Below are 27760 nucleotides of genomic sequence, written 5' to 3' on the forward strand. Positions count from 1 at the left end.
TATTTATCTCTCATGATTGTAATCCCTGTGGGACAGGGGATATACGAGTTAGCATAGGACATGAAGTAATAAAGCATTCATCCTTGGATCAAGAAAATGTGGCACACACACACACACACACACACACACACACACACAATGGGATTTTACTCATCCATTAGAAAGAATGATATTGTACCATTTGTGAAGTAATGGAAAGACTTGGGAAAATTTATGTTAAGTGAAGTAACTTAGGCCCAGAGAGACAAAGAAGCCATGTTTTCCCGTATATGTGGAAGCTAGATTTAGCTTAAAAACTCATAAGTAAATATGTTGGGTAGTATGCAAATGTATTAAATGAAATGTTGTAGATTCAAGGGAGATCTCAAATAGTGTAATTCCTTAGAAAGCTAAAATCAATGTTCAGCAAAATAAAACACCAAGAAGCAGGTACTTCAAAGGGGTGGGGTAAGGTGGAAGGGAAATGAAGAGGGGAAAATGCAGACAAGAATCCAATGTATATCCTACACAATTAAGAAGAATGACAGAGGAGTTGGTAAGGGAAGGATGGGTGAGACCTTGATCAAGACATATTGTTTTCCTAAACTGATTTGTTTTAACTTATCATTTATGACAAGTCCTTTGTATAACTACTTAAAGGAAATAACAAAAACTAAATAAACCACTCATCCTTTGCTTATAGATAGCTTCCAATTCTGATATATCTCTGAGTGTGTAGACAACTAATACAACTGACATGGCTTCATATACCTGGCCTAGCATGCTAGCAGAGGCAGGAAGATGAAATGACCCTCATTGTCATCCAGAAATATATTCCTTCCCTAAGAAGACTAACAGAAGATTTTCAAGTGGCCAATTTAGAAATTTAATTACAAAAAAATCAGAAGGAATAAGTGAGGACTTAGAGGACTTTTTGAATGTTTCATACAGAATCATGGCTTTAAGGCTTACCAGTGCCCACCTCGTGTCACATCCAAAGATCTACAGTATTCCACTGTATTAAATTGAGCCTTTGTATTAGAAAGCAACACTTGAAATAGACTAATGTATACCAGGATGACTGCTGGCTGCTGCTTTCACTGTTGTTTCCTGAAACTGTTGTGAAAACAAAAGGTAAAGCCCAAGAGAATAACTCTCTAGGCAAACAATTCTTTAAATCCAAACAATAGTTCTATATGCAGACACAGACATGATGCCAATAAATCTTGATGCTATTATTAGCAACAATAACAACCCTCAATACCAGTAAATATAAGGTTCATTTTCCTATGGAGTTTAAGGCACAATGAAGACATTGTCTCACTGATTCTTGACCAAATTTCTATGCTAAAAGATGAGGTCAAATATCGGACAGCCAACTTCCAAGACAAAGAAAGTGAGGCATAGAGTTTGAAATGATGCCCAAGAGACACTGACAGACATCGAACAGACATTCATAAGCTGGTTTCCAACTCATTTGTCCATTTTTCCTGGTCAGTGAAGTCCAAGATATGGTCCTTCTACTAGGAGCAGAATATTGATCCCCAATCACAGACCCCGCCCTCGCTGGCTGGGACCCAAGGCCCACCTCACCTCTACCTCTTACCTTGTATAGATGTTAGATTACTAAAACAGATTCCTGGTCACCCTATTCACACCTGCAGAATCAGAATTTCCAGAGAAGCAGAATGGTAAAGGGATAATTAGAAAGCACTCCAAGGGGCTCTCTGAATTGAAAGTCCAAAGGCAACAATCTGAGAGAATACTAACATTTAAAGGACATAATTGAGGACTGACCTAGCCTGGCCTTCTAGGAGTACTTTACTAAAGATGGAAAGGCTGGAATTGAGATGCTATGAGAAACCTCAAACACAAGACAGCCCAGCTTCCTGGGCATTGGTACTGTGCCTCACTTTGGTGGACTAGAACAGAACAAAACACCAATGATTAGAGAATAGGTGAGCAAGTCAAACCCTCTAGGCCTGCACAGAAAGAAGAGTTCTGACTAGGACATGAAGGGCATAAGAATCTAGCAAGATAATTTATGGGGATTGAGAGCAGACACCCTAATAATGCATTATTAATAGTAACAATCATTCTAGCATTTGGTTTCCTGAGCAGGCTACAAAGCAATTTTCCTTCATCACTCACTCATTCATTCCTCTCATTAGTAAATAATCACCAACACCTGCTCCTGATACCAGGCAGGGCTCACCCAGGAGACAGAATGGTCCCAGCCAACGCTTCATCTTCACCGACAGTTCTGCTCACTTGCATCCTCCCACCTTAAGTACCTGTCAAATCACTCCATTTATGTGTCTCATGATATTTGTGCTTGCTCTCTGAAGGTGGAAGTTGTGACAGAGTCCATGCCCCTGCCAGTGAATAAAGGAATGTGTGGGTAAACAATGAAGAGAATAAGTTAGGTACTTTCTACACAGTTCCTCGAAAGGACCTCAGTAAAAACCTATGCATTACACATATGTAGTGGGCGATTCTGCTTTTCCAATTTCCTATTTCCTGGGACAATCTTCTGGCATCCCATTCCTCCTCCATCCTAGAGTCTTCTTTCAGGAAGAACTTAAAAGTTAGATAGTAAATATTTTGACAAAATAGACACAATCACTGTGTTTCTGGACCTTTCAGCTAGGCAAAGAGAAAACAAACTAATAACACAAATGAAGACTTATCTCCAGGGCAGATGCAGTGATGGGAGGAAATTCAATGACAGGTGAGTATTTAATTAATACTTATAAATATTCATTACCCTCAGCATTGATATTAGAGCAACACACAGACTCTGCAACACTCTTCCATTTTATTTATAGTAGTGAGAATCCAACCATGGGCCTCACATGTGTGAGAAAAGTGCTCTGCCACTAAGCTATATCCAGAAGTCCCTACAAAATTTTTAACGTGTGCTAGACCCTATGTTGGAAATGAATTATACAACTTGGGGTGGGGGAGGGCATTGGGAGGGAAAGCACTGGGAGAAAAATGAGGGAGGGGTGACATTGTTCAAGAAGAAATGTACTCAGTACCTGAGTTATGTAACTGTAACCCTTCTGTACATCACCTTTACAACAAAAATAATAAAATAAAATGTTAACATGCAAATAAGAGTAGCTCTTTAGCTGGGTAGCAGTGGCTCACATCTATAATCCTAGCTACTCAGAAGGCTGAGATTTGAGGATCACAATTCAAAGCCAGTCCAGGCAAAGAAGTCTGTGAGACGTTTATCTCCAATTAACCACCAGAAAACTGGAAGTGGTTCTGTGGCTTAAAGTGGTAGACCAATAACCTTGACAGAAAAAGCTCAGGGACAATGCCCAAGCTCTAAGTTCAAGCCCCACAAACACCACTACCAACAACAAAAATTAGGTCTGTGAATAAAAGAGCTTTGGGCCACATTTCCAATTTTGCAATTTGATGGTTAATTGAAGATGGAATTTCAGGAACTTTTCTTCCCAGGCTGGTTTCAGATTGCCATCCTTCAGACAGCCTCTTGAGTAACTAGGATTATAGGTGTGAGCCACTTGTATCTGTCCTCTGTCCAGCCTTTTTAATCTCAGCCAACCTTTTCTAATACTAACTTTCTTTGCCATATGGAATTAGTGCTCCCCTTTTGCATAAGCAAAGGTGATCATGTGGTCTGAGTTGGGCCTATTACTTTTGATATTTCAGAAGGAATGGAAAGCTATTAGAGCTATTATCACTAGATCATCATACGGTACACCAGAGGAACAAATCCCTGTCACTGAAATTCTAGAAAATTCAGGTGCCAGGCGTAGTTTTCTTCCCTTCCTTGGTTGTTCAATTTTGTAAGTGGCTCCTTCACCCTTCTATTAGACCTTCTTTCTTTGCCTGAGTCAAACTGTCAAGGTCATAATAAAATATGACCAAGATAGTCATAGGACTGTAGAGAGCAACCCAGAATTCCAACATCTTGCCTCCCTAAGAAAAAACAAGCCTCATGAGGAGACCATCACTATGCTGAGAACTATGTATTCATAATTAGAGAAAAACTGACTTGTATTTTATTTGAAGATATAAATAAAAAAAACTCTCCAGGTTAACCAAGTACCTAATTTTTTTAAAGTACAGAGATTGCTGTTGGATGTAAGGAAGGAAAAAATACAGGAAAAGCTAGGAAAGAACTGGGCTCTTCAATAGTGTTAGAATATAGATAAATCAAGCCCCAGTGAGGAGAGACCCCAGAGGTAAGAGGGACGTATGAGCAATCACAGATGAGTACTTAGGAGCTCCTTTAATTTATTAAACATCTGCTGCTGGCCAGGCTCTGAATGAAGCTGCACATCTAATGTCCACATTTTTACTGTTCATCTGAAGATGGCAAAGCCCCCAGAGGTTAGCAGATTTGTCCAACGATGTCATATCCAAGATGGTATAAGCAATCAAGTCTGCCGATTGCCAAGGCCCTTCCTTGTATAGTACAGTAGGTTGGATACTTTCTTAGGCCCTTCTGGAGATTCTGTTTATGGGTTTGCAAGTATTCAATAGGCTGAGTGTGACTAAAATTGTTTTGTTGCTCAGTTCAAGGCATTGTCTAAGAACCATGAGACAACTTGTTTACTCTTGCTACAGATTCTCAACCTTTCTGATCTTGGACCCCACCCATTTGAAAGTACCTTTGAATTTCCTTAGTTCCTGGTCCCTGCTGGGTGATGGGGTGCTTAGCAAGAACTCTGTTAGTAGACTCCTGAAAGGCTTAGTGCTTCAAGGGTATGAGAAGTGGCATTTTCTGCTTTCCTCCATAAAATTAAGCACTCGGGGAAAGAGGTGGTTGCTACACAAATTCTGGTTTTAAGTATCAACTGACTATAAAAGTCATTTAATTTTTGTCTACTGAACCCAACTAAGTAAAATCATAAAAATCACAGATTCTCCAATATAAAAAAATTCTATACAAAAATAAAGTCATTTTCTCCTAACATGATCTCAATAACCTGTATTCACCAAATTGAGATATAATAATAAATAGGTAAGTAAAGCTAGAGAAAATAGCACATACTATTTTTACTCTATAGTTATAAACTTTCCTATATGTATCACTTTCTTTAATTCCAAACTTAATAAGAGCTTAATGGGAAAAATTTTTTAAAGCAAAACCACATTTTGAATCACTGACAATCATCCTACCCCATGGGACATTACCACCAATAATATAATGATTTATATCTTTTTCAGTATGTTCCTGTAGATAATCATACATTAAGCAAAAAAGGCTTGCATATCTTATTATATGTTTTTCTACTTTTAATAGATGAAGAATATGTGTCTTTGATAATAAAGACTCATATAAAACATGGTTTTAAAGGAGGTATTTGTCATGCAAATTGGCATGTCTTAACGAGGTAGTAACAGGGTCCGTAAAAGACATATGGAAATTTTGAGACCTATTTGTGACTGTCACAGAGACTGGAGAAGTTCACTGACATTGTGTGAGCTCAAGCCAAAGATGTCAGAGCTCTTATAATTCATAAAACAAATATTTTTTCACTTGCACAACTGAACTTCAAATTCCCTCAGGGAATGTTCCAGCCTGAAATATTTTGTTCCTTAGAACAATGTGAACAAGGGAATTGTAGGGATTTCAGGTAAAATAGGAGTATCTACTGAATATATAATCAGGAGGAAAGAAATAGGATTGAATTGATCTCAGACATTTCACTTACAGCCACTGTTTTACTTTTCTAATGCACACAGAAATACACTCACATTATTTTCTACCTGGTTTTTCAACACCCTATATTCCTATTTTCTTCCATGGTCTGAAAAACTTACATTTTAAGTCATATATCAGTTAATATTTTCAAACCCTATGCACAGACAGCTTTGACCCTTTGGCAAAAAATGAAAGAAATTATAATAGATATAATACAAAAATAATTTTTAGAAGATTCTTACTTCAACAACATCTACAAATATTACAGTAATCCTAAATACCAAGTAATAAAGTATACTGCCAAGTCAATGATAGTATATCCTCAGCATGGACTATTTTACAGCCATTGAATATAATACAGAGTATTTTATAATATGGGAAAATATATTAAGTGGGTCAACAGTTACATAGCAATATATCTCAACAGATTATAAATATATATAAATTTAATCAAGCAATTCTAACCCTGCACTGGTTAAAGATGGAAAAGAAAAAAACTGCATATAAAGGGGTGATGGGAGCTATGTTATAGAAATTGTTGACAAATATTTATAACAGAGATACAAGAGTCATCACCTCACTAAAAGATTAAGATTAAAGCATTGACTCATTCTAGTGGCCTTAAGAACACCAAACACTTAACCAGCTGAAAAATTAAGCTTAAGTTTATGTCTGATGTCGCCTACACTTATTATTAAAATTTCGTCTCTTAAATCTAACTCAAGAAGCTTTCCAAGATATACAGATGTAAAGGACAATGTTTTCTGTTTTGTCTTCTAGAAATATTTCTCACCCAGGATTCTGACACCAAACCTTGTTATGAGGAATTGAATTTTTTCACTTTAGCCACCAATGAACTCACCTTGTGACAATCAACCTATTTCTTTTTGTGTGTGTGTGTGTGTGTGTGTTTCTTTATTGTCAAAATGAAGTACAGAGGATTACAGTTTCATACGTAAGACAGTGAGTACATTTCTTATCCAAATTGTTATACCCCCACACCCGCTCCCCCCTCCCCACTTCCTTCTCCCCCCTCATGAGCTGTACAGTTGGTTTACACCATATAGTTTTGCTGTTGTATTGGTTTGTCTTTTTATCCTTTGTGTTTTATCTTTGATTTTTTATTTTTTTCAAATTTTTATTATTAAACTGATGTACAAAGAGGTTAGTTTCATACGATAGGCATTGGATACATTTCCGGTACTGTTTGTTACATCGTCCCTCATTCCCCCCTCCCCATACCCCCTTTCCCTTTCCCCCCATGAGGTGTTCAGTTCACTTACACCAAACAGTTTTACAAGTATTGCTTTTGTAATTGTTTGTCTTTTTTTACCCTGTGTCTCTCAATTTTGGTATTCCCTTTCAATTTCCTAGTTCTAATACCAATATAGATGGTTTCCAATATACTCAGATAAGATTACAGAGATAGTGTAGATACAACCACAGGAAGGTGATACAAGAACATCATCAATAGTAGAAGCTACAGATACACATGGGACATTGAAAGTAGTTACAACTGTGATATAACAATCGTTTCCATAACATGGAGTTCATATCACTTAGCATCATCTTATGTGATCATAAAGGTATAGCTATTGGGCTCTTGTGATCCTCTGCTATGACTTGCCTAAACCTGTGCTAATTATTCCCAATAAGGGAGACCACAGAGTCTTTGGGTCTGGCTCACTTCACTTAGTATAATTTTTTCCAAGTCCTTCTATTTCCTTACAAATGGGGCAATGTCATTCTTTCTGAGAGGCATAAAATTCCATTGTGAATATATGTGTGTGTGTGTGTGTGTGTGTGTGTGTGTGTGTGTGTGTGTGTGTGTGCGTGTGTACCACATTTTCCTGATCCATTCGTCTACTGAGGGGCATCTGGATTGGCTCCAGATTCTAGCTAAGACAAATTGCGCTGCGATGAACATTGTTGTGCTGGTGGCTTTACTGTGATTTTGTTTGTGTTCTTTTGGATAGATACCCAAAAATGGGGCTGCTGGGTCATAGGGTAGTTCTATATTCAGCCTTCTGAGGAATCTCCATACTGCTTGCCAGAGTGGCTGAACCAGTTCCCACCAACAATGAAGTAGGGTTTCCTTTTGGCCACATCCCCTCCAACAATTGTTATTGTTAGTTTTCTTGATATATGACATTCTTACTGGGGTGAGATGGAATCTCAATGTTGTTTTGATTTGCATTTCTTTTATGGCCAGTGATGTAGAGCACTTTTTCATATGTCTCTTGGCCATCCTCATTTCCTCATCAGAGAAGTCTCTTTGTAAGTCTTTAGCCCACTTGATGAGGGGGCTATTGGTTCTTTGCGGTTTTGTTTTGGAGGAAGGTAATTTTTTTAGTTCTGCATATATTTTAGATATGAGGCTTTTGTCTGTTGAATGGCCGGTAAAGATCTTCTCCCAGTCTGTGGGCTTTCTGTTTATTTTGCGAGCTATGTCCTCTGCCGTGCAGAAGCTCTGCAGTTTGATGCAGTCCCATTTGTCCAACCTTTCTTTGATTTGTAGCCTTTCTGGGTCTTTGTTAAGGAAGTTCCGTCCTGCGCCAAAGAGCCCAAGTGTTTCTCCTACTCCTTCCTTTAGTGTTTTCAGGGTGTCTGTTTTGATTTTGAGGTCTTTAATCCATTTGGAATTGATTTTGGTACAGAGTGATATATAAGGATCTAGTTTTAGTTTGTTGCATGTGTTGAACCAGTTTTGCCAGCACCATTTGTTAAAGAGGCTATCTTTCTTCCAAACTATTGTTTTAGCTCCTTTATCAAAGATTAAGTAGGCATAGTTCTGTGGGTTCATTTCTGGGTCTTCAGTTCTGTTCCATTGGTCTTCAGGTTTGTTCCAGTGCCAATACCAAGCTGTTTTTATTACTATAGCTTTATAATACAGCTTGAAGTTGGGTATTGTAATTCCTCCAGCACTGTTCTTTCTGCTTAGGATTGTTTTTGCTATTCTAGTTCTTTTATTGTTCCATATGAATTTCTGGATTGCTTCCTCTATTTCATTAAAAAATTGTGTTGGGATATTAATGGGCATTGCATTGAATTTGTAGATAGCCTTTGGCAATATTGCCATTTTGATTATATTAATCCTCCCAATCCAGGAGCATAATCAACCTATTTCTGTCATGCACACTTTTCTGATCTGACACTGAACAAGCAAACTGTTGTATAAAATTATTGTGTGATCGACATTAGTTCTACTTTGGGGTTTGAAATCAAGAGTGCTTCTAGCAGACCCCCAGTGCAACAGGAAGCCTCTTTTATACACATTTCCTTTTTGTGCTGACGTTGAAACAACAGTAACAATATAAGAAAGTACACTAAATGCTAACAGTGGTTTTGTATGGGTGGTAAAATTACAAAATTTCTTTTTTTTCGGATTTTTCTGTGTTTCCAATAGTTTCACGTAATGTTATTATTAATAAGAGAACCTCTCTGAGCTTTCCTTTTATCCTTATGCATAGACATGAGAGTTATAACATTTGTTAAATTGTCAAGGACAGACTCCAAAGAAGCAGAAAGAGAGGAGGGGGAAAGGGAGGGTAAGGAAGAGGAGGAAGGAGAAAGAGGATGAGGAGAAGGAGGAGGAGGAGAAAGAAGAGGAAGATTATTTCATTTCTAAACAATGGAGTGTGTGCTCTTGTTTTTCAGGATTAATGTAATATTTTATCTACAGGAGGGTAGATAAAATAGATTTTATCTATGTCTACAAGAGCTATATTCTTAAAGTCTACTTATATCTGTTCCTTTAAACATCTAAAGTCTAGAGCATTTTCAGTGTCAGGAGCCAAAAGGGGACCTGGAAATCACTTGATGCCAAATTCTTTACATTAGACCGCAGACTAAGAATTTGGGAGAAATTCCCAAGGTCATCTGAGGGACAAAACCCTGAGTTTCTTAATTCAAACGTATATATTTTTTTCATTCCATCATTCTGTGCCCTTTGTGGGGAGTAAGTAGTGAAGGGCAACAAATAAGTGCTGTCATTCTATGGTTCCCTTCCTGTGCAATGCACTCTAAGCTATGTTGAAACCTCTACTCACTACCCGGCTGTATATTAAGAAGTCCTAAAACACTGTCAAGATAAGCTAGTTTTTATCTCAACTTCATCTCTGCCCCTCTCATTAAAAAAAAAAAGAAAAGAAACCTTAGGAGCACACTAATGAGGAAGAAAAGCATGAAGGAAACATGAAAAGCTGAAGGAAGATCATGTCCTTGTAAAAATGTCCTATGTAAAAATCTCTGGCTGTTCATTCTTATTTAATTTTTTTTTCTCTTTTGAGCAGAACTCATTAAGACTCTGGTTACTTCAATGAAATGCATTTCAATAAGAAACAGTCAGCTAACCACACACACACACACACACACACACACACACACACACACACACACACTCAAGCTGTCTGGAAGGATAAAAGGATTTATCCCCCAAGGAAAAATTGTAGCCAAAAAAGAAAAGACACTTCCGCTTTCTATAAAGCAACAAAGCCTTTCCTTTTATTGGGAATATCATAAAAATAGTGGAAGCCAACAAAGGCCATTATTCTTGCAAAGGATCTTCAACCTCCTCTAGCAGGGGACTTCCAGATAAAGAAGTCAATGAACTAGAACTTGCAAATGTAACCACCAACCTAATTAGTAATGAGACAATGCAATGAAATCGCTCCTACTTATACAGAGGTGCTCTGTAATGACATTAAAGGTTTAATTCTGTCATAAATTTTAATACAATATTTTAAATATGAGTGAGTTAATCACTCTAAAAAGTAAATTTACTTAGCTAAGTTAAAAAAAAACATACCTCATTAGTATTCTCTAACATTCATATATTCCCCTTTGAGGGTTTACAGGATTGGCACTGGCTCTAGTAATAAAAAATCAGTCAAACTGATACATATTTATCAAGTTGCTTCTCTAAACAGATTCATGGTGTTTGTCTAGGTTCTATTACTAAGGAGAGTGAGAACATAAGCAAATCAGAGCCTCATTGGGTGCCAAACTAGAAAATGAGAGTGTTGTATTCATTACTTTTCCCAGTACTAACTAAAGATGATTCTATGATTTTACAAATTTTGAGAAGCACCAGATATTGATGCACATGCTATAATATAACACTCTCCATGCGTCTGCACAAAAAGTCCTTGCTGAAAGGTAAATATTACCAGCCAACACCAATTTAGCAGTCAGCTTCAGCCAGCTTCCAGGATGAGCAGTTGCTCAGATGATAAGGATTAAAACAGGCATTATAAATCAAATTTCAGGCAGAAGTATAAATAGGTGCAGAGAGCTAGTGTAGAAAAAAAAATAGAGAACTGCCCTTCAGGTCCAGCTGATTTCTGCCTTTTAGGAATGTAGGCTCAAAGGTAGCCTGTCTTCAAATGTTTGCAAAATTAAAACCCTAAAAATGCTTCATTTCTAAATATTCAGTCAAATTATTTCAAAATACTCTACAAGGCAAATAGGTCTCCACAGTAGATAATCCTCTATGTAATATATATTTATGATATGCACGTCATATATATGCAATGTGCTTTCTTTTCCCTCCACTCCCTCTGGCCTGTGATGTAGCATGCTGTACAGTATATTACCTTTACCTATCTATGATCCAAATTCCTGACATAAACAACTTAACAGAGAGGAGTTCTGTTGGCTCACAGCTTCAGAGGGCTCCAGGCTATATGTTGGGAAGGGCATAGTGGAGTTCACATCATGGCAGCAGAGAGGCCAGGATAAGATATAATCCCCAAGGACAGGTACCTTACTTCCTCTAATCAGGCTTCACTTCCTACCTTTCATCACCTTGCATGTGTAGAAAGATCAATTACATCCCCCTCCTTGTGACCCCAATCAGCTCCGACTTCTACTAGGATAGACTCTTTCTCTAAAGACTATGTTCCCATCAAGTAAGAGAGGCCGACATTTTATACCTATTGAGATTGTGAGCCAGATTGCAGTCTGATGTGTCCCATTATAATATCAAGATTCCAAGGTCTTGGTGTGTTCCATTACAGTATTAAGTCTCCATCAAGATTCCATCAGGCACGACGAATCTGGGACTATATAGTGGCTTACAGCATAAGAGAAACATTATGAAGAATGTGGCTACCTGCTCAAAGTTATTCTTAGCCTCCTATCTTGTTGCATCAATTCATCAAATTTCACAATCCACATACAAACCTGAGAACCTGAGAGATCACTCTCTATATACTTAACATTCTATTACAATGCCATCAGGTCATAATAACATGGTTGTTACAGTTTAAAGGTTACCAGCCTATTTTAAATACTAAACCTAACATTATTAGTCAAAATTGGCCTAACACTAGTCAGTCCTAAACTATTTTTCACCAGATTCTGCAATTACTGACACTGAGGCACAAAATATTCTGGAATGCTGTTTATTCGGAAAGATATTCCCTGTGAAAATGTTGATATTCAGAATGATATTCCCTGTGAAAATGAGGCATGGTGGGGGGCGGGGTACTGGGAATATGGCCTAGTTATGGTAGAGTGCTTGCCTTGCATACATGAAGCCCTGGGTTCGATTCCTCAGCAACACATATGCAGAAAAAGCCAGAAGTGGAGCTGTGGCTCAAATGGTGGAGTGCCAGCCTTGACCAAAAAGAAGCCCCAGAACTGGCCAAAACAAAAAGAGGAAAGAAAAGAAAAGAAAATGAGGCATGGAAGCTAGAAGTTGAAAACAATGACAAGGAATTAGAGATCCGTTGGAGGATTGCAAGGGGTTGTGGAAGACAAGCCAAGTCAATTTCTTCAAAGGAAAGGCTGCTAGTCTACTACAGACTGGAATGTAGCCCTGACTTCATAAGAGGAAGCCTTAGTGGTGACTTGGTATCTGGCTTCTTTTCCTGGTATGCAGAGGTCTAACAACCTCCTAAAATTTTACACAATTGTGTGTGTGTGTGTGTGTGTTTGCATCTTTTAAAAAAAAACTATAAACATCTGAGGATCTCAAGGAGAGCTCCCCTTGATAATGCAAGAGTTAATGTTCTTTGTTATCTTCTATTAGAACCATTCTAATTCAATACTATTATTTCTCAAATGCTTTCTACCACCAAATCCTATTCAATTTCTGACTTGCCTTCTAATAGTAAACCTAGTTATGCTCATCATCGTAGGATATAAAATTAAGAAATTAATAACTAATAACCATTCTTCCCTGTTAGCCTCTGCTGAATATTTACCCTGAAAGGATTGCCATATATTCCCCACACAAGCAGGAGTGATTTGGGGGCTTTGTTTGTTTTGTTTTGCTCTTACACTATTTTGAAATATGCATGAGAAATAGCTGACCTTTTCTTGCTGAGAAAGGCAGTTACTGGGCTGATGGCAGGGTGGAGAAGAGAAGGTTATTGCCTAAATTAACTCTATGCAGCTCTATTACAATAAAGTCTCGTGTAGGTTATAGAGTGTCCTTATCAGTGAGGAAAGACAAGGCTGAGTCTGGCAAGTGGTATCAGAGGTCAGGTAAGAGTAAACATATAAGAGAAGGGAACTCCTGAAGAGAGTCCCAAAAGTGCCCATGATAATGGATTTGCTTACCTTTGGGGTCCCCTCCCTCCCGTTAAAATGCCATGATTCTAAATTGAATATATTAGCTACTAGAGCAGAATGGCATGGCACAGCTAAACTTCTCTATACTTGTTGATTCATTTTGACTGTTCTGACTTCAAAAATTTTTTTCTAAAGGTCACACTCAGAGGCATAGCATTCCCTTCCCACTGAGGGCTATGATTACACTATACACAAGATCTTATAAAGACAGCTGACACAACTCGCAGTGGAATTCTTCTGTTTATTTCCAGAAGAGGCTTTCCACAGACAGCTGCAATACCAGGCTACCATCCGAATGTCATGCCAACCTTTCTTCAATCAGCTTTCCACCCACCTCTTCACCATGCCTCCAGAGATGTCTCTTACAGGTCTACTAGGCTAGAGAAGGCAGGCCTGAGGCTACTTAAGAGATCAGGTCACTGGCTAACACTTGGATCAGCACAGAAGCTGGACTTGGCATGCCATTCTCAGACATTTGTAGGCTCAAATTCTGGCTCAGCCTTTAATTCTCATGCACTACCAACCAAGTGCCTTCATGCATCTCAGCCTCAGGCTCCTCCACAAAATGAGACTATGAGTGACCAGCGTTCTGAGCAAATGGAGAATGTGAGGTGAGATCATAAGAGAAAGGCAACTCACTCATTTATCTTTATCACAGAGGGAAACCAGACCCCCTCTACCATGGAATGAATGAAATTAGAACTTTTGTTTGTTTGTGTTTGTTTTTGGTTTTTTTGCCAGTCCTGGGCCTTGGACTCAGGGCCTGAGCACTGTCCCTGGCTTCTTCCCGCTCAAGGCTAGCACTCTGCCACTTGAGCCACAGCGCCACTTCTGGCCATTTTCTATATATGTGGTGCTGGGGAATCGAACCCAGGGCTTCATGTATAGGAGGCAAGCACTCTTGCCACTAGACCACATTCCCAGCCCCTGAAATTAGAACTTTTCTCTAAAGGCAGCAAGCACCATCTTCACTCCTCTCCCAGCCTTAAGGCTTGTTCTCTTCAAGTCAAAGAGAAAGTAATTTACATTTCTCTTAAAATGAGACCCCTGTAAGAAACTTCTCTGATTATAAGAAATGCCAACAAAAATCATAAAACCCTGCATCCTATAGGGGATTGTAAGCACATAGGATGACTTTTCTGGGAAACAAAGACCAGACACAGTGCAGTTTCTGACAACAAACAGCCTACCTTGGTTGAAGTCGTACTGTTTCTTGGCACCTGAAGGTGTTGTTTTGTGGACTCTCATGAGCTGGTGTTCCCACTCTACCCTGGCACTCCGATTGGCTGGGGACCACATGGTCTGCCTCCTACAAGAACACAAAGTAGATGAACTGTCAGTAGCAATCAGTGCTGCAGCATTCTGCAGCTAGAGGTGGTCTCAGTGCAGCAACACTTCACATATCTACTGATTGTAGTGTAGGAAGGGAGCCTAAAATTTAAACAGCATCTTTCCATCCATCAACCGCTTTAAGCTTATAGGGAAAATACCAAAGATAAAAAAAAAACACACAAAGACATGGAATAGTTACACAATGAGAATTTTGCAGATGCTAAAATAATGTTAGAGGAAAAAGTTTAATGAAGATATATTATAAATACAATAGACAGATCAGTATTTATTGCATAGGCTAATTTTTGGAAAACAAATGTGTGAGTATTCATACATATACAGATTGGAATAAACTGAACCAAAATCTTAACAATGATTAACAATCAGATACCATTTTTGCCTTTCTGAGAGGAATCCATATAATTTTTTTCTGCAAAAAAAAAGATACTACTTCTATAAAAATAAAATAGTTGGGAGCAGCTGAAGTTCTTGATTGGCCCACTACAAATTTCAAAATGGCATGGAAATAGGGGAAGAAAAAGTAAGGACTCTACTGTAAATCATTCTGAATATTGACCAGCACCACAGATTCTAGTGTGAACTAATACGTACGCTGTTAGTAACTGGCTGCCATTTCCAATTCTAAAAAGTTAAATCATGCCTCAATTCTCTACTTTCCAACCTTCCCTTCCCCAGCTCAGAAACTTAAAGGAAGGCTTTTTTGAAAAACAGATAATGCCAAATGTGTTCTTTCTTCAAAACTCACTATAAGCCTGGAAAATCTTGTCTTCATATGAAAAACAAATATTTTTCTGCCTTGTTCCTTTTACTTCTTTATCACTTAAACAAATGATTTTGTGTAGGTCAGCAGGCCCAACAAAGCTCCGCATGAGAATCAATAAGCCTGCAGATGGTTCTGACTTGGAGGCCCTGTCTTCTAGTTGAGGACTGGTGACATAATAGATCAGAAACAAGACTTCCTCACTGTGTCCTGAGTTCCTGGCCCATAGAAGCCACAATAGGCAATAAATATTATTCAAGTTTGGGGTTGTCACACACCAATACAAAAGTAAAAGTTACTACTTTAACACAACTCTTAGATACTGTCAATGGTAAAAGGCAACATTTGCTTGAATAACAGCTTCCTAGGAGAAAACGTTAAATGCATTCATCAATTGTAAAGTACATTTGGATAAGAAAGGTGAAGATCTGAAAAGATGTGTGAATGATGCCATGCCTGATAGAACCTGGAGGGTGAATGAAGAGTTTTATCAGAGAGACAAACTCAGAGTAAAATTAAAATAAGGGAGAAAGCTTTGGTCTCCTAGTTCTCCTCAATGAGAAAATGCCTTGAGGAAAAAAGAAAGATAGCTTACTTAGGCCAGAAGGATGATCTTTCATACAAGAGAGGCCTTCCTGATAACCTTGCAAAACATGAGGGACATTTATGTACATTAAGACCATGCCCATGACAGAAATTAGCAGGTATTTCTGACTGAAGTAGAAATAGGCTGATAAAATAAATAATGTGTATAATTTGCTAGGTTAATTTTTGGGAAAAACTTAATTATTTCAAATTATTTGCATTAAGAGAAATAGTTAAATTGAATAGTTAATTCATAATTTCACAAGTAGGAGCACATTGTATAGTTCAAATAAGCTAGAGATCCCTGATCTCAATTTGAGTCCTCTAAATGCAAATTCACAGGTCTTGTGAACATATGCCTCAACAAACCCAAGTTTACTAGAGAACTGACAGCAAGCCCATGCAAAGCAGCATAAACAGTCACAGTTAACAAAATGTTAACAGTTGGGGTTGGTAGTAGTCAAGTGTAAAATCCACAGAGTATTTGGGTTTTCAGTGGTGAAGTTTTTGTTTTTGTTTCTTTTCTCCTGTGTAATATGTGGCTAACAGACCCAGTGAATGAAATGAAGGAGTCATATAAAGAAACTAAGATCTTCATTTTCAGATGTTTACATGGATAGAGAAAGAGGAAGGATTTGCCAGATGACAGAAAAGCAAGATTAGATTTCAGGGGTTTGGATAATAGATTATACAAAATCCAGCTATCTCTTTCCAGGAATCTTTGCATTTCTTCTTCTACCCTGTTGAGGAGTTAGGACTTACACAAGCCTCAATCTCTGCAGTTAGGTAACTCAATTAAATGTACAAGAGGCCCGAAATGCAGGAAGCATGGGGGGGAAAAAAGCAAAAGGCAAACATCTTCTGGTCATGATCACATGACTTCACACCATGCTGATATCTCTAACTGCCATGCCCAAGCCTGGAGATGTGCTTGATCTGACCTTTGAACCAGACTGACCCCCCTCTAAGCTAATGGGATTTCTTTGGGGAAAGCACTATCAAAGTGCCTGAAGAGATGAAGCAACATCAACTGGAAGAGACAAAGAAATGGGGAGAAAGAATGCTCAGAACAAACTTATATATATATATATATATATATGAACATGGCATGTTCAAGGAACTCACAATGGACATGAGGACCAATGCAGCAGAAAGAACACACGCAAAGGACAGGACACACAAACTTTGCAAATGTGAAGCCTGTTAAAGCTGGAAGACTTTGGGGGTTTGTTTTAAAGTCAATAACAAGTATCTGAATAATGCTTGGATTTGCACAGGATCAAGATCATCTCAAGTTTGTATAGCAATGTATAGCAATGGAACAGAAGGTGGGGGTAGAAGAAGGGAGGATAGCTAAATAATTATAGCACCCTGAACAAGAGATGATGGGCACTTGGACTGCAGAGGAGAGACTCCATATGGACAAAAACTAATTGGTTCAAAAAAGATAATAAAAAGGGAGAGCGAATGGGTGTGATGATTGACAGGATGTGATTAAATAAAAAAGAGGAATGACAGAAGATGATGATAAATCTTTCTGTTTGAAAAATGGGATGAACTTACTGCTGCTTCCTGAGACACAGTTAAAGACACAGTATAGAGGGACAGTTGAGTATGAGGTGCCCATAAAGCATACAATTGGCAGTGATAAGTAGATGAGCTGGCATTTCAAAGGCAAATCAGAAGCTAAACTTACATGTTTGGGAATGAGTGTCAGAGAGACTAAAACCACAGTGGGATAATACCAGTCAGAATGTTCAGGGGGCAAGAGATAACCTAGGAGAATGCCCAGGAAAAACACCTGACAAACCCCAGGATTTATGGGATGGATAATGTGCTGTTATACTGAAAATAAAGATGTAAAGTATTAACAGTAAGATCCCATGGGGAAAGACGGGGAGGAAGATCAGAGGTGTGTGTGCATGTGTGCGTGTGCATGTGAGTGTGAGTGCATGTTTGTGAGTAAGCAAAAGAGAGAAAGGAGAGAGAGAAAAATAGGAGGGGATGTAGGTTTGACAATGTACTTACATTTTTATGTAGAATACATTGATTTATAAATTACTCAATTGCTTGAAATCTTTAATGAGTATGTGTTACTTTTACAATTCAAAATAAGCATATTTACTTTTTTAGTCAAGTGTGATGGTGCTGAGGCAGAAGGCCACAAATTCAAGGCTGTATAGGGTGACCCTGTCCCAAAAAAACAAAGCAAAATGTCAAACAAAAAAAAAAAATTAAGAGACAACAGATGAGTGACCCAGAAATGGTAAAATAATGTTGTTATCATGAAGATTCAAGAATGAAGGTTATTTCCTGAACCTGTCTGTTTCACATTTCAGTAGGACTCTAGAGAATTTAACTCCACAAATAAATGTGTAGCAAAAACAATAACAAAAGAAAACATATATTAGTAAAAGTACACCCAAGCATATGAATTATGTCCTAAGATGCTATAAACAATGTTTTTTAAAGACAGGCTTTACTTTCATAGAGTCTTTCATGCTTTTTGAAAGGTAGTCAATTTTCAAAAGCAAGAAATGAAAACTTTTTTGGCTGAGAAAGCAAATAGTTTGTTGATATGAAATTGCTATCCTGTCTTTATTAAACTTAGTTATTCTTTACTTTTAAAGGATCTCTTGATATTTCATTTCACAAGTTCCACTGGTTTTTTTTTAATGAAGTTTAGAAAGAATCAAATTATTCATCTATTAGCAAAGCATCTATGAGAAAATTCACAAAAATTACCCTGTAGTCAAGTTTCCCCATTAAGGCCAAAAAAAAAACTTTGGGACCCTAAGCATCAGAAAAAGCTCTGCTCTCCAGGGCAAGGGGCAGGAAATTCCAATTGTACTTGTGGATAAAATCTACAGTTCTATGGTGGCTACTTATTCAAATATTTGCTGAATGCTTTCTGCCCTGTCAGAGATAATTACAGCTTAGACTACAGTAGCAAGCAAAACAGATAAAAAGTCAGGAATCAACAACCAACCCACCCCCAAAAGAAAAGTGCTAAGCTTTTGCACATCAGGGAAATTGTCCTTATTTCCTAACTTTTTATAATGTTAATGAACATAAGAGCATTGTGAAACAAACTATCTTCAAAGGAGACTTGGCTGCTCTTGATCACTCCTCTATTCACACTCTTCTTCTCAATGCAGTTTCCCCATTTCCAGAAGGGTGTCTCTTTCCCATCGTATTCAAGTTCCACAGGTCCTGGACAAGTCTACCTCACTCCCCATCTTCCCCCATTGTCGGGCCTTGTTACAGTCCCCTTTCAACCTCCAGCGTAAGCCACCCGTCCCACAGACGGCAAAGCTGGAGTGAGGGCTATGTGCAAGCCTTGGGGTGTGGCCGCGAGATGCTCCCCCCTCCCCCTCATTCACTAAGAATAAGGAGGCAGGACATGCGGGCTGTCTCGGAAAACTTCTGGGAAATCCACCGGTTTACTCAGGGGAGGGGTTTATATGACAGTAATGGTGGCAGGAAGAGGAGGGATGTGGAGTCGCTAGGGATAGGCTGATTTGGGCTGTCCATTACAGTGATATCACTGAACTTCCCCCAGAGGCAGAGATTACAGCCCACAGGACCGCCCCCTGGCCTCCAGCCAGCTCCAGCGCCATTTTGACACACACGTGTGTGCTCCAAGAGGAGAGGCGGGGCTGGTTTGGGCCTCTTCCGGTTCTGACCCGGAATGGGGTAGGAGTGGATAACAGCCAGGCAGCCCCAGGGTGGGAGAAAGGGGTGGTCTCTCAGGGCCTGCCAAGCCGATTCCCCAACACCCCACGACTTCAGCATGTATCTGTCCTCCAAGACTCCCTTCTAATGAGATATTTCATTCTGTGGTTCTTAATTCCATATAGCCTTGTTTTACAGCATAAACAGTATCTGGGTTCTGGGAATATATCCATGCTAAAATGTATGTAGTCTAAACAGAATGTCTCTCCTGCCTTTCTTTCATCCTCTTGGGTGCTTCAACACTTTATAAAACATGACAATTCAGTCTATCCTAACAGGTTCAAGGAGTGCCTGACCACTGTCATTTATGCTTTGGGAAACAATCTCACACACACACACACACACACACACACACACACACACACACATTCTATGACATAAACACTCCAACTACTGGGGCACATTTAGAGGAAAGGCTGTTGAAATATTTCTGGAAAGTGAGAACTACTGAACATTTTTCCTAAAATGACAGCTTCTCCTGCTTTGCCTGCCCATTTCTATAACTGGAATAAAGCTAGGGAAGTTTGGCCTAAGGAAGGGTCTTCAACAGCTGTTTTCCTGAATAAATAAGAAACTGCCAAACAGCAACAGCCGCTTGCATTGGCAGGATGTAAACTTTTCAAACAGCATTCTCATCCATTAGCATAACTTATCAAGTATGTTTTTAAATGAGGGAATTTAGGTATGTGGAAAATATCAGTTTTAAATGTTTCTTCTGTGTATATTATTATTATTATGCCTAACAGTTTTCATAGATGATGATCATGTAAAATTTAAGGCAGACAGTTTTCTTAGAAATTCTGAGCCAATTTCAGTTTGACAGCTTTAGGTTTTCTTATGTAACACTGAACTTCATCCAAGTGCTGAACAAAACAAGACATTAAACAAGGACATCTCATAGCTTTCAGCCCTGGACTGTAAACAAGTTCCTGTTTCAAGGGACATGTCTATCTTTCTTCCTATTTTCACAAATATATAATGTAGAGGCATGCCATTTCCAACATTGCCCTTTAAAAGATTAGGCGATGCATTAGATCTTCCTGACTTTACAAAACATGCAAATTTTCCTTTGCTTCTTTCTTCTGAGTAGGTTACAGAAGGCCTGGGAAGAAAGAGCGGAAATAATATTATCTCAGAAACCAGAAAGGCTTAGATGGATTCCAGTTTCACAGAACAAAAAGAAAATATTTTAATACTAGAATAAAATAGAGTGGAAATCAAATACTATGCATTGTACTATCTCAAATTTAAAATAAACTAAGAAGAGAAAGAAAGTAAATTCTAAAAAGAAGATAACTGTACAATATCTAAAGAGAAGAAACAATTGAAAATTGTAATCTGTTATGAATCTCAGACTCCACTTGGAATTGTGATTTCCTATCCATCTTAATAATAATTCAGAGATACCTAATTTTTGACATTAATGAGATAGTAATGCCTTACTAATACCCTCAACAATACCCAAGGAGATACAAAGGTATAAAATATTAACTTCCTCTTAAAGAACTCCATCTACAATATTAGCACACATTAGGACCAATTATACAGGGATCCCCGCTCCTCTTTGCAAAGGCTACACAAACAACTCTGTGTCCCATCTTCTAATTAAAGTCATTAGGACTGTTTATGTCTTCTACCAGAATCTGCTATAAGTTGTTTGTTGACTGTTCCCTAATGGGTACATATGTAAAAGCTTGATCTCCAGGATGGCAGCACTGGGAGGGGCTACGGACTTTTTTTAAAAGGTGGAGACTCATGGCATCCTCTTAGTCAAAAGGAATTGTGGAGGCCTGTCTGCTCTTTCTTTCTCTGCGCTGCCTTAAGGTGTAACTGTTTTCTCCTATATGTGCTCTTGCCATGATATGCTGACATCCACTGACCTCCCCATAGGTCAAAATAATGGGCCTCCTTCAGGCTCAGCCTTGGACTTTCAATTTCCAAAATTGAGACCTAAATAAACCTCTCTTTGCTTCAAAGGTTAGACTGTTTCCAATATTTCGTTACAATTATAGAATACTAATACAGACTCTTTTGTCACAAGTAGAAGATGTAGAGCTTTTGCTTTGAAGGGGTTTCCCTTTTATACCACAGGATCAGATGATATATTTGAATTGAATTGAATAGTCTAAGCTAAAAAAAAAAAAAAAAAACTTGGAAAAAAACTAGGAAAGATCTCAAAAGGAACTATTTGATCTGAATACTAACAATTCATTGTAAGTAACTTTTTACATATAATATATGCATTATATTATGTAAATATACTATGTTATATAAATTTAAGCATGCAGAACTAAAAAGTGTATTTCCTATAAACCAACCAACCCTGAGCTCAAAAAAGTTAAAAAAAAAAAATGGCTGCTCCTGAAAGAACTTAGCATTATAGTATTTGGAGCTGGCCTGAAGATGGAAGCAACAACATCTCAAACTGAAGCACTACATATCCATGCTTCAAATTAATTTCCATCCAGCTTTTGTGACACAGGAAGTCCAGAGAGAGACCACATTCTACCAATTAAATGACATTGAGAACCATTCAGAAATCCCAGAATGAAAGCATCTACCAGTGGGTGTTGTGAAGGGGAGGTGTGGAGATGCCCTACACGGGTACATGCTGCAGTAAAAACTCCATGAGGGCCAACCTCACAGGAACGATCTCCCCAATAACACACAGAGGTATTGGAGAACTATTTACTGGGTTATTAACATGCCATAATCCCCCGTTACATCAAATTTAATCTGAGAGGTTCCCCCACCTCATTAAAACATATATTATTAAACTTCAGCATTCTCAATGCTTTCTTAAGTTGACATGTACACACCAGTCAGGGTTACTAGCTTCTAACAATATGAATATGAGCATGGCTTTTTCAAGTTACTAATCCAAAGACCATTCTGCTATTATTTTATTTGTTTCTTTGTGAGTAGATGCTGTTTATCAAACTATTACAACAGTAGTCATATGGATCACCCTGATTTCAATGACAGTGAAAGATTGGGAATATATGAGTTTTAGGATGGAACAAAATGTTAATTCTGCAGTATGTAAAGCTCACAGAACACATTGACAATGGGCGCACACCACATTACCAGATAGCATTTCGTGCAGAATTTGCTCCCTTCCCTGTAGCTGACATCTTTGCACTATATGGCCTCAAGCTAAGATTGCAGCAGCTGCATCTGACAAGCCCGACCCAAGTTATCCCCATGTCTTACTTACTTGATAAGGAGCATGGAGAAGCTTTAGCCGCTTCTACAGAGGGAAAAAAAAGAAAAGAAAAAAAAAAGGATTCTGCTTTTTCCACCCTGTCTATAAATTCTTTTTTTTTTTTTTTTTTTTTGGCCAGTCCTGGGCCTTGGACTCAGGGCCTGAGCACTGTCCCTGGCTTCTTCCCGCTCAAGGCTAGCACTCTGCCACCTGAGCCACAGCGCCGCTTCTAGCCGTTTTCTGTATATGTGGTGCTGGGGAATCGAACCTAGGGCCTCGTGTATCCGAGGCAGGCACTCTTGCCACTAGGCTATATCCCCAGCCCTATAAATTCTTTAAGCATAAAACAGCTGAGATGCTTGGCAGACAAAGTAGAATGACACATATCCTTTTCAGAGTGATTTCAATGAAATCTTATGTAACTTCGGACTCCTCTGCTACTAAAAACCTAGAAAATGTATTTTAAAAGAACCATAACAAGAAATCTCCTCTGGATTGACTCCAAGGCTTTTACAATCCAGCCACTACAACTGTTCCAGTCCAGCTGCCTTCACAACATCCTTTCCACATCACCAAGTCTAGGCATGACAAACTGGGTGGGAGCTCTGGGTTGCCATTATTCCTGTGTCTTCACTTACAGTGTACTCCCTGCACTTTGGAAAACTCCCTTCCTGCAATTTTCTCTACTTACATAACTCTCATTGCATAACTTGGATCAAAAATCACCTCTTCTTGTGTAAACATTTCCACCTAACCCCATCTTTGTGATCCTTTATCACTGAAGGAAGCTCCCATCTTAATATCTGAATAACAAGCAGAATCTACTGCTTGGTAAGCCAAGGGGAGCTGAATTTTAACAGACAGGATAGATATAAGAGCTCTGTTCTCTCATACAGAAAATGGAACAGTTTGCTGGCATTTTTAGACATTAAGTCACTATTATCCACAGAGTGAAGCTGGAGTAGAATGCTGTTGACAGGCAGGCTTGGAGAAGCGTGCACACTGTTAAATGTCTTATTTTACAACTGAATATGTAAAACAAATCTGATGGGTACTGACCACCATGGCCACTCTTTTCCTAAGAGGAAAGGGACTTTGCATTCTCATTTTATCATGGTAACAATATATTAGGATATAATAACCATATGACCCAGTTAATATTCTAACATTTTTAAAGTTCTTACCACATTTCAGGTATTACAGCAAATACTTTAGGAGTATTATCTCATATAATCCTACACACAAACTTACAAGTCAGTACTATTATCCCTCATTTTACAGCTGGGTTCCCTAGGCTGCTTCATTGGAATTCAAGTAAGATAAATATGAGAGACTGTTTTCTGACCAGCCAATGATCAGGATTCATTGGCTATTGCTATTTAATCTGAGAGGTTCCTTGTCTCATTGCTTCCTTCCTCATTGGCTGGCTTTCTTCTTCTTTCCCTTTTATTCCACTGGATGGCGCTAGCCTATGTGTCCCACCCACTTTAAGGGTTTTTTTTCCCCCTTAGCTAATTCTATCTGGAAACCTCCTCACAGACACATCTAGAGATGTATTTACTACTCTTGTAGGTGCTCACCAACCCAATGAAGGTGAAAATCAGTAGTAATTATCAGTAGCTCTACTGTCAGTCTGAGCCTCTATCTCTTCATCAAACCCTGGAGGCAACAAAGCTGCACCAACAAAAGGCGAGCTCAGGGGATTCCTGCCCGGCACACAGCCTGAACACATCATAAAGGAACCAATCACTAACTTCTTTCCATCTTGACTTTTAGTATATGAGGGAAAAGAGATAGTTAACAATGTATTCAATAGTCTTTTGCTTTTTCTTTCTTTTTATTTTGCACTTTCGTACTTCACTTCAGGTTAAAAAAGAGGTTAAAAGAAGGAGAATCCCATACTTATTCCAACACTACTCATAATAAGCAAGATATGGAATCAACTTAGATACACATGAACAGATGGATGAATAATGAAAATGTAGTATGTATACACAATAGAATATTAAGTAGCTATAAATGACAAAATCATGTCAACTGCATGGAAATAAGTAGAGCTAGAAAACAGAAAACATCATATTAAGTGAAATAAGCCATACTCAGAAAGATTAATATAACATTTTCCCTTATATGTGGAAGAAAACAAAAAAGCAAGAGACACTATTAGGGCTGGGAAGGATATAGGAGAAAGTGAGAGAAGAGGATAGGAGGAGAAGAGAGAACAGACATAATCAGTACATGACATATGCATGTATAGGAATGTCAGAGTGAATCTCATTAATTTAGCTGGACATAGTAGGGCATGCCTGGAACTGAGGTAGGAGGATTGTGAGATCCAGGGAAGGGAAGGAAAAGAAAAGGAAGGGGAGAGAAGGAAAGGGAGGGAGGGAGGAAAAAAAAAGGGAAAAGAATGAAGGAAGGGAAGGAAAAAATAAAGAAAAAGAAAGAAGGAAAAGGAAGGAAAAGAGTAAGGAGGATAATTAATATGTGCATCAATAATTAAACTATGGAAAGAAAAATATTTTAAAAGGGAACCTCAAATCATCAGTATTTGTCAATTTTGTAGTTAACTAATTCAGTCTTCATTCGTTTCTCTTGTTTTTCAAATAAACAGGTCTTCAAAAGGCCGAGTTGTCTGTTTGTGAGTCAGGTGCCAGTTTCAAGAACGAGGTGGAAGGGATGGTGCCCTCCTGTGGATCATAAGCATAACATTTGATGATGTTCCCTGGTGCCTTTCCATTCTGGTAATTCATGCCTGTAATCTAGTCAGTGTTTTCTGAGTTAAAACACTAAAAAGCCAACCACAACCCCTACCTCACCAGCAAATTGACTTAGCTTTAAATCTTGAGAGTCTCCCTTTGGAAATTTAATATTAGCTACAGCTAAAACCTTGAAAATTTAAGTTCTGAATGACCTTGACCTTTCCAACTAGAAATTTCCCTGGCATATGACATTACCAAGAAAAGCAACCATTAATTGTATTTCAGTACATTAAAGAACAAAAGATGAAAACAGGTGTCAGTGGCTTTCACCTGTAATCATAGCTTCTCAAGAAGTTCAGATCTGAGGATCAAGGTTCAAAGCCAGCTTAGGCACAAAAGTTCTTCAGTCTCTTATTTCCAATTAATCAGCAAAAAGCCAGAAATGATTCTCACTTATGTGGTGGAGTCCTAGACTTGAATTTCTAAGGGACAACCAGGTCCTGAGTTCAAGCCTCAGTACACACACACACACACACACACACACACACACACACACACACACACACGAAAGGAAGGCTGAACATCTCTATTTCTGCACAAAATCCACTAGCTGTTACTAAAACTTAATAAACAATAATACTTCAGAGACTTGTAACAGAACCAAATCCAAGCTTTTAGTGAACAACATACTAAGGTTCTATCATGATCAAAGAACATTAGTTACCTATGCTTAGACATGTATGCAGCAATTTAATTCTTAAAATAGTTTGGCTGTCTTTGTACTTGAGTGTTCACATGTGTGTATGCCCCACTAGTTTCCATGTAATGAGCAATTTACATAGCCACAGTGCTCTGGCTGTCCACTTATCTTCCATAATACATTGTACTATTGTTCTACTTGCTGGCAGCAGAAATGACGTCACTTTTGATCATTTTAACACATAAGTTGCTCACAAAGTCATCCTTCCTATCATTTTACTATCTCAAGAAAGTAAGAAATCATATTTTCCAGGGTATTTCTTGCTGTTTGAATACTAAAAGCAAGTTAAGTACTGCAAGAAGCCTCTTTGACTAGACAGGCTGCTGACTTACCTTCCTTGGTTATCCTTAAGTATTCTCAAAAAACAGAACTAAAAATATTCTGGCATGGCTGGGAATATAGCCTAGTGGCAAGAGTGCTTGCCATCCATACATGAAGCCCTGGGTTCAATTCCCCAGCACCACATATATAGAAAATGGCCAGAAGTGGCGCTGTGGCTCAAGTGGCAGAGTGCTAGCCTTGAACAAAAAGAAGCCAGGGACAGTGCTCAGGCCCTGAGTCCAAGCCCCAGGACTGGCAAAAAAAAAAAAAATATATATATATATATATTCTGGCAGACTTTAGGAGGAGAAGATGAGTTTGGCTAAATGTTCATACTGATCATTTGTCAAAAGGTGACCAGAATCAGAATACGCACACACACACACATACACACACACACAGATATTTAGTTAAATTTAAACTTCAGATGAACAATAAACTTAGGTTTAGTAAGTATAACCTGTGAAATTTTGGGAACATACTTATTTCTAAAAGTATCATTCATTGTCCTTCTGAAATTCAAATTTAATGAGGCATTCCATATTTTATCTGGTAGATTGATCTCCTGACAAATATGGAGGCCCAAGTTTTAGACTTCAGGTTGACAGGTTATATTTTAGTCCCACAGTGAAATTTAGTTACCCAAAATGTCAATTCATGATGTTTCGTATCCAGACTTTCCAAACAGCTTTACTTCTCTGCTCCAAAACAGGCTGTCAAAGTCCTTGCTAAGCTGTTTTCTTTGCTTAAAGAACACTCTGCTCTTGGATAAATATCACCAAGTACATGAGGATGTGAATTTGCATATGTATGTGTATTCATAAGCACAGCTACCACATTTAACAATATCTAAATTGTTAAATCCACTTTCAATAGTGAGTATTTTTGGACCAGATTTTAAAATGCCTCCAAATCATAGCCTAACTCAAGGACTGGGCATAATCCAAAGGTTGGTTGGCATAACTTAGTCACTATGATATAAAAGCTAGGCAAGGAGTTAGGAAATCTGATGGCAGAAAAAGGTAGTTTGGATGTTGATAAGGAATCACATCTTGGGTTGCTGACATTAATGGAATGATTGTGGCATTCAGTAAAG

At 38.4% G+C, this 27760-nt stretch overlaps 1 protein-coding gene across 6 annotated transcripts in view; it reads right to left on the minus strand.

Annotated features, from left to right (window-relative positions):
* Fam13c (family with sequence similarity 13 member C) overlaps positions 1 to 27760 on the minus strand; it is a 103337-nt gene that overhangs the window by 49305 nt on the left and 26272 nt on the right. For all 6 annotated transcript variants that reach the window (XM_048338815.1, XM_048338813.1, XM_048338812.1 and 3 more), the window contains one exon: positions 14434 to 14552. In XM_048338815.1, the coding sequence (XP_048194772.1) occupies positions 14434 to 14552 (119 nt within the window). The remainder of the gene's footprint in view (positions 1 to 14433; positions 14553 to 27760) is intronic.

The sequence above is a fragment of the Perognathus longimembris genome, chromosome 2, assembly GCF_023159225.1.
Source record: "Perognathus longimembris pacificus isolate PPM17 chromosome 2, ASM2315922v1, whole genome shotgun sequence".
Classification (NCBI taxonomy): domain Eukaryota; kingdom Metazoa; phylum Chordata; class Mammalia; order Rodentia; family Heteromyidae; genus Perognathus; species Perognathus longimembris.